The sequence below is a fragment of the Ostrea edulis genome, chromosome 5 (assembly GCF_947568905.1).
Source record: "Ostrea edulis chromosome 5, xbOstEdul1.1, whole genome shotgun sequence".
NCBI lineage: Eukaryota > Metazoa > Mollusca > Bivalvia > Ostreida > Ostreidae > Ostrea > Ostrea edulis.
This window is the reverse complement of record NC_079168.1, coordinates 53434290-53446397: the sequence shown is the minus strand read 5'-3', so window position 1 is coordinate 53446397 and position 12108 is coordinate 53434290. Positions and strand designations below refer to the sequence as shown.

The following is a 12108-nucleotide window of genomic DNA, read 5'->3' as shown; positions in this document are numbered from 1 at the left end:
CTGTGTATCCTAATGCAAAGCAGTCAGAAATACACACAGAAAAAAAAATGTATACATGTACATAACAACACTACATGTAATAATAGTAAAGGTAGTATAAGTACATATGATTAATACTCCACTGTAATGCAAAAGATACCACGGGACGGTGCATTGGTACTAGGTCAACATGTCATGTTTATAATGAGTGCACATGCGCAAACAAGGTTTCACGTGGTTCACACATAATACACAGTAAGACTTGCAGTATGAACTTAGACAAAGTACATAACATATAAATAAGACATAGTTAATCACAACCTTGAACCATTTTAACCTTTTATCTATGTACGACGGTGCTCCGGAAGAAGAAGTCTAGATTTATGGTTTGAGAAGTGACCTATACTCATGGTTGTTCATGGGATATTTTCAACAGTGGCGACCCTGGTGTAGACAGTCTCCGGATACCGTTTTTATAAGGCTCTATACCCCATTGCCAAATAGAGATGGGCTGTCTCTGGTAAAACGCCATGGTTTAAGTCGGACTATAGTATAGTCATATACCCTGTAAATGGAAGGCCTGTAAATAGTGACGACACCAATCAAGGGTTGAAAATCAGGAACCGGTATTTTGACGGTCTGTAATAGTAGTAGTAGGGTCTATATACCATACTACCCCCTAAAAACACTAGGGTGGTATGGTATAGACCCTGCTATTATCATTACAGACAAAATCACCGGTTCTTGTGCTTGAGATAAGAACCCTTGGGACATCAAACGGTGGGGGTTTTTTGTTGGGTTTTTTTGTTTTTGTTTGTTTGGGGTTTGTTTTTTTTTTTGTTTGTTTGGTTTTTTTTGGTTTTTTGTTTTCTCTTTTATTTGCAATTTATATATATATATGTTCACATAACAAAGCAAATATCAGGGCCGTAAATTAACCTTCAATTTGGAGGAGGCAGGAAATTAGGCGGGGATCTGGGGGCCGCCCAGGACCCCAGACGCTGAGCACATTTTGTGCACACAGAACACGTTTCGTGCAAAATCCTTGATTCTAGGGCCTTCTAAGATGTTACTTGACTAACTCATTCTAAAAGAAAGATTTGGAATGCTTTTTAAGGGAGGTATCATGTTCTTAGTTATTGGAAACAACATAAATTCTAATGAACTTTAAATTTTAATTTTTTTTGGCTCAAAAGTTGGAGGAGGCAGCTGCCTCCTCCGCCTCCATATAATTTACGGCCCTGAAATATTGAACATTAGATTTTTCATGAAAGTATTCAAATCATACTGCATCGCACTTAATTATTAATGTTCGTAATAAATAATTACACGTAAATGATATATGAATGCTACAAAATAGTGTACTATGAAAATCATGTTCTAAATAAATTGCTACTAAATAAATTAATACATATTATATGTATATAAATGATATATGATATAAATTATATATGAAAGCAGTACAAATTATTAGAATCATATATATAATAATGTACTAAATAAGTTGATCTAATATATAAATGATACAAGAAAGCTATGAAGTAATGGACATTATATATAAATGAAATATGAAAGCATTATATATAAACGATATACGAAAGCCATCTACTTGTGATTTGTGTGGTCACCCTGCTGAAAATGCTTATCCTTTTTTCTTTGAATGTGTTCAGTACTCAGTACAAAGAATTGCTCTTTTAGAGTCAATAAATGCAATGCAACTACAAGTTCCCATATCATTAAAGTTATTGCTGAGTGGTGATGAGACTCTTGGGTTCAAAGATAACATAAAGATTTTTGAATATGTTCAGAAATATATTATAGAAAGCAAAAGATTTTAAAAATGCATTTAATACCTGTGTATTTGTTATGTATGTCTATTCTTATCATGTTTGAGTCGGTACTCTCAGTCTTTCTTTTTTCTCCTGTTGTACTTATTCGTTTTTCTTTCACTATTTTTATTTGATTTCATTTTTTCTCTTTTGTATGTCATTTAGATCCCATTAACCACCCACACTTCTATTTTGTTGGCCTATTAATCATATCAAGAAATCATAATACCTATATAATCATTATATTTGGAATGATTTATTATCCTTTTACCTCATATCTATATTGTAATTTCTTGTGTATGTCATTATGTGGACTTACCTTGTATCTTAAAGGAGAAGGCTTATATAGGCATTGCCTGCTGCCTAATCCTTATTATGTTATTCATAATAAAATACTGTTTAAATTATATATATATATATATATATATATATATATATATATATATGAAAGCCACCAATGTCTGCCTGTAGGACACACCTTATTTACAGTCCAACATTGCCCTCAGGTAAACAAAGTGTTGAGGGACTGTCTCCCTATACACCGGATAGCTTTCTATTATCTTAAAAACTTTAGATTAACATATTTTTCCTAAAGAGAGTTACTTGCATCTAAATAAAAATTATCTGTAATTTTATTCGCTTTTCTTAGGACATTGTTTTGCATGGAAAGATAGTGTTTTAGTGTCATTCGAAGGTTTTCCTCAGACATATTAACATTGTTAAATTTACATTTCATTTTGTATTTATAGATTGTGAAAGAAATAATATAGATTATTGAGATGGATATGAGATAATCTCATTTAATTGAGTGAATAGCATTATACAATAGGACTTAACTTGGTACAAGCTAACTTATTTTAAGAAAGTCAGCATCAGGAGGAGTTAACTAGTATTGCAACTTCCTCTTCCTTTTTGCACCCCACTCAAGTGGAAGGAACAACAGCACGTTAAGCACTTTTTCACAATCAAGGCCAATCCATGCCTCCAAAGAGAAAAAGAGATGGGGGAATGGTTTCTCCAGCCCGGGGCAGAGGACAAAAAAAGTCTCGCCACAACACTAGGCAGCAAAAGCCTGGAACTAAAGAAGTGAGAGATAACCAACCCCCCTTCCAGCACCAGGAATCTTCAGAGAGCGTGCCAGGGAGTGAGGCTGCACCAGATTTGGGGGAGTTTGTGCCTGCCAACTTTGGTAATATTGGTAACTCTGATTTTTCTTTAGATTTAAATGTTGCTGACTTCACCCCTGTACCAGAACTTAGCTACTTTGATAATGTAGGTCAACACATCCCTTTGAAACTGAAGCAAAAAATTTGGGATGGGCAATTTGTTGATTTAGGTTTGCTGTTAAAATCAGCAAAAGAGATTGACTATAGTTTGGGGGGTCAAGGCGAAATTAAAATCAGGGATGGAAAATTCTGTGTTGTCAGGTCTAATGATAGTTCATACCTGACAATTGATAAATGGACTAATGCCTTCATGATTTACATGAGCGTTATGTTGGAAAAATACAGAGCTCGGGCCCAGGAGTTTTTAAAATACATGCGAGATATCAGATTAGCTGCCACTAGATCCCAAGGCTGGTACAAATACGACGAGCAATACCGTCTCCGCAAAGCTAGCAATCCTGAATCCTCCTGGGGCATTATCAGTCAGGAATTTTGGCTACTATATGTGACCGGCCAGAGTTCATTCCATAGTCAAACTCAATTCAGTAATAATAAGCAATTTTCAAGTCAGAGCAGCACATCTGCTGTTACCCAATACTGCTATCATTTCAATCAGGGTAAAAAGTGCAATTTCTTCCCAAAATGCAGGTTCAAGCATATCTGTAGGAGATGCGGAGGAAAACATCCAGCCAACAACTGTTCTTCCAACTCAGCTGTATAAATTGGGCAAGACCCCTATAAGATTAGACAGAGTCATTTACTACTCATAAAATTATTCAGATAATCATTTTTTACGGGAGGGTTTTCAACATGGCTTTAAACTACAATATTCTGGTCCTAGATCACCCAGGTTTTCAAAAAATCTAACAAGTTTAGGCAGACAATATTCAGTTGCAGAGGAAAAGATTTGTAAAGAGGTTACATTGGGGAGAGTGGCAGGCCCCTTTATAGAACCACCTTTTCCAACTTTGCAAGTTTCTCCATTAGGCCTTGTTCCCAAGAAAGATGGCGACTACCGCCTTATTCACCATTTATCATATCCAGAAAATGCTTCAATAAATTATTTTATCGACCCAGAACAGAGTTCTGTAACCTATTCAACTATAGATGATGCTGCTGACATTATTGCCAAATTAGGTAGGGGGGCTTATCTTGCCAAGTCTGATATCAAATCAGCCTTTAGGTTGCTACCAATTAATAGCACGGATTTCGATTTATTAGGTTTTTGCTTTAACGATGCCTTCTATTATGACAAGATGCTTCCATTTGGGTGCAAGATAAGTTGTGCAATCTGGGACAGATTTGCATGCTTTCTGCATTGGTTGACACAGAATCGTTCACAAAATTCCTCTATTCTGCATTATCTGGATGACTTCTTTTTCTGCGGCAGAGAGCATTCCATAAGCAAAAATACCTTGGACACCTTTCTTTCCCTGTGCAGTGATCTGGGGGTCCCAATTGCAAATGACAAAACAGTATATCCAACCCAAGTTCTTACTTTCTTGGGCATCGAATTTGATACGGTGCAAATGATCATGAAATTACCATGGGAAAAAATTCATGAAATTAAACACAAAATTCTTGACATTATGACTTTTAGAAAGGTAACACTTCAGCAACTTCAGTCCATATTGGGGCTTTTGAATTTTGCATGTAGAGTCATAGCTCCAGGTAGGGCTTTCTGTCGACGACTAACCGATGCAACAATCGGCCTTGGCAAACCACATCACCATACCCGGGTAACATTAGAAATGAAAGCTGACCTCCAAGTCTGGCTCACCTTCCTTCAATCTTTTAATGGTATATCAGTCATTACAAAGAGCATATGGGTCAATAACGACACTCTCGAACTTTACACTGACAGTGCAGGGGGAGACTCGGGGGGTTTTGGTATATTTTTTGCAGGCAAGTGGGCATATGCTCAGTGGCCCAGTACTTGGTTGGCACAAGGCCTAACCCGAGACATGACCTTTTTAGAGCTCTTCCCAGTCCAAGTAGCTATTGAAGTATGGAAGCATCAATTTGCCAACTACAGAATCTTGTTTTACATTGACAATATGGCAGTGGTACATGTTATCAACAAAACAACATCAAGGTCACCTAGGGTCATGAAAATTGTAAGAAAACTGGTTCTAACATGTCTCAAGCATAACATCTTAATTAAAGCAAGACACATACCATCTAAGCTAAATTCTATCGCGGATTGTCTCTCTCATTCACAGTGAGGCAAATTCCGACGACTAGCACCAACAGCAGATCCATGGCCAGCACCACTTCCCAAGAACATTTGGGAAATTTAAAAAGTGAGGCAAACAGGCTTATCCAGGGTTCCCTCTCAGTCAACACATACAAAGCTTATCAAGGGGCTTTTACCAGTTTCAAAAAATTCTTGAGTAACTGTGGGATTGCAATGGTTTTTCCTATTCCCATTGACCACTTGCTTAATTTTATTGCTCATTTGTCCATTTCAGGTACAGCTTATAGAACAGCTGCATTATACATTAGTGCCCTATCATATTTTCACAAATTAAGAGGCATACAGGATAATACTCAATCATTCATCGTCAAAAAAGCCTTGCAGGGTCTGCACAAAAAGCGAGGTAACCCTGTAGATCCACGAATCCCATTAACCATATCTATTTTGCAACGTGTAGTATCAGCATTGCCATCAGTCTGTAGATCACCATATGAGGCAGCATTATTTTCCACAATTTTTTCAATTGCATATCACGGCTTGCTTAGGGTTAGTGAAGTCTTGTCTATCCATAGGGCACACATTTCCCTTACTAAGAACAATGTCAGCATTCTAATTCCAAGGTCTAAAACTGACCAAATTGGAAATACAACTACGTTGCAGATTTCCAAACATGCCAATTCTGATACTTGTCCAGTGCAATGGGTACTCAAGTTTTTACGGTTGCGCCCTAACAGTGACTCCACCTTATTTTTCATCCATATGGATTACAAACATGTAACAAGATACCAGTTTAATTGCATGCTACAGAAAACACTTCAATTTAATGACATTCAGGGACATTTTAGGCCACATAGCTTCAGAATTGGGAGAGCCACAGATATGGCAAAACAAGGGGTTTCAGATTCAGAAATTAAATCTTTGGGAAGGTGGGAGTCAAATGCTTTTCAAAACTACATAAGATTATAATGTAATGGTTTGTTGAATGGAATACAGGCTAATTTGCCAAAAGTATTCCAGGTTTCAAGACAGTTTGGATAGTAGGATCGTCTATACCTTTTTGGGCTGGTGAAGAGGCACGGAGGAGACCGGGCGGAAAGAACCTCAATCTAGGGGTTGACATCTTTTGGAAGGGGATAAGAGGGCTAAAATGGCAAGACCTCGACAAACTGATAACAACAACTCAAACATCAACCACAACCAGATGTATTGGTTATTCATGCTGGGTCAAACGATCTAACAACAGCTGGCAATACTGCACTTAGATTTGCACATGAAATTCAATGTAGCTTGTATCGCTACAATGCATTGCTACCAAAAACTTTGCTCATTTGGTCAACAATGCTTCCCCGTCTTTACTGGCATGGTGCACCTCTAGGTAAGGGTGGCGCTAAGATCGATCTAAAAAGACGCAAGGTTAATAAGGCTATTAAGAAATTTGTTACCTCTCAAGTTAACGGAGCTTGCATTGTTCATGACAGAAATATAAACGTCCATCAAACCAGTTTATTTAGGTATGACGGAACTCATCTAGCCGAAAGTGGAAATCAAGCTTACTTAAATAACATACAGGGTGGTTTGGAATTTATTTTGGGGGGAAAGGGCAAAATCTTCCCTACGCAATAGTTTGCAGAATCTTGTCACTTGTGGTTGGTTCCTATAACCTGTCATTCATTTAGGAGATAGATACTCTCTAGAGCAATTGGTGGGGAACATCATATCGATGTTTGTGGCGGGGTCAAGGGAGACATCATCCCTGTACAAGCTTAACCTGTTGTCTCTGCCCATCTGCATCAAAGCATGAGGGATGTCTCATGGCTGTGTGTTAACATGGAAGTTAAATGCCATTGAGCAAATGTGTGGAATAACTGGAAACTGCTTGGGGTCTGCAGCATTTCAGTGCTCAGACCCCCTCTACCTCTATAAAAGGAGGAGAGGCTACAGGCTGGATGGTGTGAAAGTTCTAAACCAGGTAGCAAGCCAGAGACAGGGTGTAAAAGCTGTGCAGCTTGTGTGCCTAGCCACCATGCGTGTTAGGCATGGGGTTCCTTGGCACTCGCATCAAAGCGAGGCCACTAGTTTGCCCATTGGTTTATGGTATCCTAGTTGTCTCCCTTGACTCCTACTAATTTTTGCGGCCAGTATCATCCAACACTTGTGTATTGTGTTTTTATGATGTCATTGCTCAATAAATTCATGTAAAGTACCAATTGGTGTTTATTTTTCATTCTCACTAGTGGCTGAAAGATAATTCAATAATATTGTGAAAAGGCAGACAAAGCAAACTATCTTGGCTGCAATCTTCAATTAAAGGAAATCATGTTATTTAATCAAATTGGTTTTTTTACTTACTTCATAGTAAAATCCCAATACAATGTTTTTTCCAAATTTATATGAAATTTCAAAAAAGTGCTAATTTTCTCCCATGCATTTCTTGTAAGTTTACACGTGAATAGAAGGTGGTCAGTGTCTTCTACAGTTTGACAAAATTCACATAAAGAAGAAACATCTTTGTTCCATTTACTAACACTTGAATTATTAAATAAAATACAGTGTAATAATTTGTAGTTGAATTCTGCAACTTTTATTTCGTATATATGTTTTATTTTGGATATATAAATATTTTTCCAAACACAATTGTCAGATATTCTGAAAATATTTTCCCTTTTTTTTCTTTTCTTTTTTTCATATATTGGTTTACGGAATTTTAAATTAAAAAATATAAAGTAATAAAAATCACTACTGAGATATTTCACTGACCTTACACTTCTGTCCTTGAATAAAGATAATTTCTTATCAAGTATATTTACATACTTTGCATAACTGCAATCAAACTTATTTCTGTATAATCTAGTGGCATGTTTTAGCATAAAGTATTCACAAATTATGTTATTCTTTTTCACCACTTTATTAGTAAAATATAACAAATCATGCATGTCTCCATCATCATTGAATAAGTCTTTAACATATAGAATCCCACTTTTTATCCAGTTTATAAAGAATAGAGGTCTGGATCTATATTGAAATAAATCATTATTCCAAATAAGTTCAGACAAAAATTCATCTCTTGTCTTGACATTTTTTGCATTTGTTGAATACTGTGAAAACTTCGCCGTAGAATTGTGGTATTGTAGAGATCCCTATCCAAAAATTTATACTCTGTTGTTTTTATAATTTCTTTCACTGACATATTTATCCTTTTTAGCATTGTATTTAGTAATGTTTGTGTTATACTTTCTTTGTCTAATAGTCTCTTTATCCAAGATGCTTTTGCAGCTAGAAATTTACTCTCAATATCAACAATTCCTATACTGCCTTGTTCAATTTTTCCGATGAGTGTATTTCTCTTAATTCTATCTCTCTTTTTCCATAGAAAGTTAAATATGATTTTTGATACCTTTTTGAAAAATTCAGGTTTAGGATTAGGCAAAATGAAGGCACTATAAATCAATTCAGATATTGCCAGCGTGTTTATAATCGTACATTTTCCAAAGATAGTTAAATTTCGTCTCTTCCAAACACTTAATATTTTTTCCAGTTTTTCTAATTTACTTATCCAGTTTTTTGTATAGCATGTGTCTTTATCATGTCCAAGACATACTCCAAGTGATTTAATACATTCTTTCTCGAGTTTTACTCCATGGATATAATGATATTCAGAGAAAGTATTAATATATGAACCAGTCAATAGGCATTCTGTTTTATCTAAATTCAGTTTAGGTCCTGCAACATTACTAAATTCGTGTATGATCTCTAGTGCTTTCTTCAGTGAATTTAGATCGCTTAACAAGTTTGTGCAGTCGTCTGCATGTTGTACGATTTTAAGATTATTGTTATTATTTCCATTTAAAATCAAACCATGTACAGCATCATCCTTTCTAATTTTGATTGCTAGTATTTCTAAGACAAATATAAAAAGAAGACCTGATACAGGGCATCCTTGCCTGATGCCTCTTTGCATTGAGCATGACTTTGACAACCATCCGTTGTTTTTAATTTTGAATATTGGTTTATTGTAAAGCGTTTTTATCATTCTAATAAACATATTACCAAAATTGAATTTTTCAAAAACTTTGTACATGAAATTATATTCCACCGAGTCAAAAGCTTTCTCAAAATCAAGAAAGAGCAATTTACCATCTTGGTCATTTGTCATACAGTATTCAAATATATCAAGTGTTAATCGTGCATTCTCCCCTATATATCTCCCTTTAATATACGCACTTTATTCACGTCCTATAATTCTATTTCCAACATTTTGTAATCGACAAGCTAAAACATGGGCAAAAATCTTATAATCTACATTTGTTAGGCTTATTGGTCTATAGTTTTTTTAAATTTTCTTTTTCTCCCTTTTTATAAATTAGTGATATTATTGCACCTCTTTCAGAAAAGGGCATTAAACCGTTCTCAATACTTTCCATTAAAGATTTATAGAATAGATCTTTTATTTCATTCCAAAATACTTTATAGAATTCTACTGGTAGACCATCCTGACCAGGAGCTTTATTATTTTTCATGCAATTGACAGCTTTTCTACATTCTAATAAAGTTGGTAACATGTCGCATGTTTCTTTTTCATCAGTAACTGTTGTAATTTTTTCACAGTCTACATTCAGTAAATAATCATCAATGTCAACTATAGATACTTCTTTACTACGATATAACGAACTGTAGAAATCAAATAGACAATTCATCATGCCATCGTTATCTTTAAATACCATGCCATTATCTTTTTTTACTTTGTGTATTGTATTGTTTGTTTGTTGTTTCTTTTCTAAATTTAAAAAATATGAGGGTTTTTTTTTTATCCCTTTTCCATCCATATGGCTCTAGATCTTACATAAGCGCCATTACATTTCTTCGCATAATAATCTTCTATTTCTTTTACAAGTACATTTTTATACTTTATATTCATTTCTGAGTGGTTCTTTGATTCTATCAATTTTATTTCTTTTTCAACGAATTTTATACGATTTTTTTCTTATTTGAATCATTTTTGGAGTAATTCATACAAAAAGTTTTGATACTTATTTTCATATGTTCCCATTTTGTTCTTGCCTCACTTAGAGCGTTTAATCGATCATTTTCATTTTTATATGTTTCTTAAGCTTATCACATCTTCTAATAAAGAAGTATTTAATTTTCAGTACCCACATCCCCTTAAGTTTTCCGAAGTACAAAGTCCGTGTTCACTATCAAAGATCTAAATCACCAACTCCTCGGCCTGCGGAATCCCCCTTTCCAAGCAAGGAAAACTAATCGTTCGGACATGCAGTATTCCACCGTCTGAGTAGATAGCGGGTGGACGGGGAGGGTGTTACTATTTGGTGACTTATCCTCACCTCCAAGAGAGGTTACCTGTTCTGTTGCTTTAGGTACAGAGAGGACATTGTTTGGGAAAGCTGGAAAAGGCAATAGAGATGGTCGGTACTAGTGACCGCAGAAAAGACACCCAGATCAGAGGATCTGCTGAACTCGCGGCAGGAGTTCCACAGGGTTCTATTCTAAGTCAACATTGCTTTACATTATCGATCTACCATTGTACGTACAAACTCATGTATTGATCTTTTTGCTGACGATGAAATATTGCACTATTCTAAAAACAATATTTTATCTATTGAACAATCGTTACAATCTGATGTAAACAAACTGAATGCTGGTGTCAAGCGAACGAATCGATTTTAAATACAGTACTTGTAAAACTGAGACAATCCGGAAAAGTTATTCCGGTACCCGCGGCATTTCATAATTGTTTTCGCTAGGTGGCGCTGTACACCTATAGTATACAAACCATGTATTGAGATTGGGAAATATGTGGCGGATAGAAATTTAACTTTGAATTTACTTATAGGTTTAGACTGCGTGTAGTACTATAATTTTGTCGATAGAACTTCAAATACCTACACATATCTAAATTTCTGGCATGAGGCAAGTCAAATTCAAGAAGAATACGGAAGACCTGTTTTGCTTCCAGGTGATTTCATTGTACATAGTAGACAATTGTCCCATTCATAAAAATAACGCAGAAAGAATACCCCGTTTCTATTTTGGACAGCAAAACGTGGAATATGGATTTTTACCGTCATACTCTCCGGATTTTAATCCAGTAGAAAACTGCTTTTTGAAACTCAAAAAAGTATTGTCACAGGAACAATAACGCGTGCATTGAAAGAAATTTCAGAAAGCGATGTTAGAAGGTTTTCATTTTAACACCGGATATCTCAACGTTACTTGACAATTCTGTATGCGCAGTGTTATATATGTCTATACATATAAAGACATTTACGTAAAAACTAGTCTTCTTTTCATTGTGTTTAGTACACCTTCCTTATCAGCAAGACTCACGTGCTACCTGTAGTTTGTTTTCGTGGGCGTGTCTTAAGAAGAACTGTTAGTATCAATCGGGAAAATGGGTGTGTCATTACCAGCGCTCTAAGCGTTTCATACGATAGAAAATTTTTACCACTTCAATGCGTTTGTTTGTAACTTCACGAAAACTGATTAGCCCTGTCAGTATCAATCACAGATTGGTGGTTTCATAAACTATTTTTCAGGAATTTAAGTCTTTACATGTATTTGTACAAATATAAAAAAAAAACAAAAACATGTATAACACAAATATCAAAGTAGGAAAAGGAAAGCTTAGCATCAGCAACGGGTACCTGTAAAGTGCGAAACGAAACAAAACAGATTGTATAACTGAACTCTTTTAATTATAAGTATTATAATTAAAAATGGTATCTTGGGCCCCTGTGAAAGTTACTACATATAAATAAAACTCGCCTCCCCTTTGATGTAGGTTTTCGGTTTGACTGATACAAAGTTTTAAAAGTTGGAATGGGGGTGAGTAAGCACAAAGTACATATCCGAAGTGGATTAAATACCATGTGCAATTAGTTTCGTCTCTCTCTCTCTCTCTCTCTCTCTCTCTCTCTCT

At 35.5% G+C, this 12108-nt stretch overlaps 1 protein-coding gene across 1 annotated transcript; it reads left to right on the top strand.

The window, feature by feature from the left end:
* Positions 1-2564: 2564 nt before the first annotated feature.
* On the top strand, positions 2565-5751 carry LOC130054574 (uncharacterized). Its single transcript, XM_056164833.1, has one exon. It carries the CDS (start codon positions 2787-2789, stop codon positions 3693-3695), a length of 909 nt encoding a protein of 302 aa, XP_056020808.1. The 5' UTR covers positions 2565-2786; the 3' UTR covers positions 3696-5751.
* The last annotated feature ends 6357 nt before the right edge of the window (positions 5752-12108 follow it).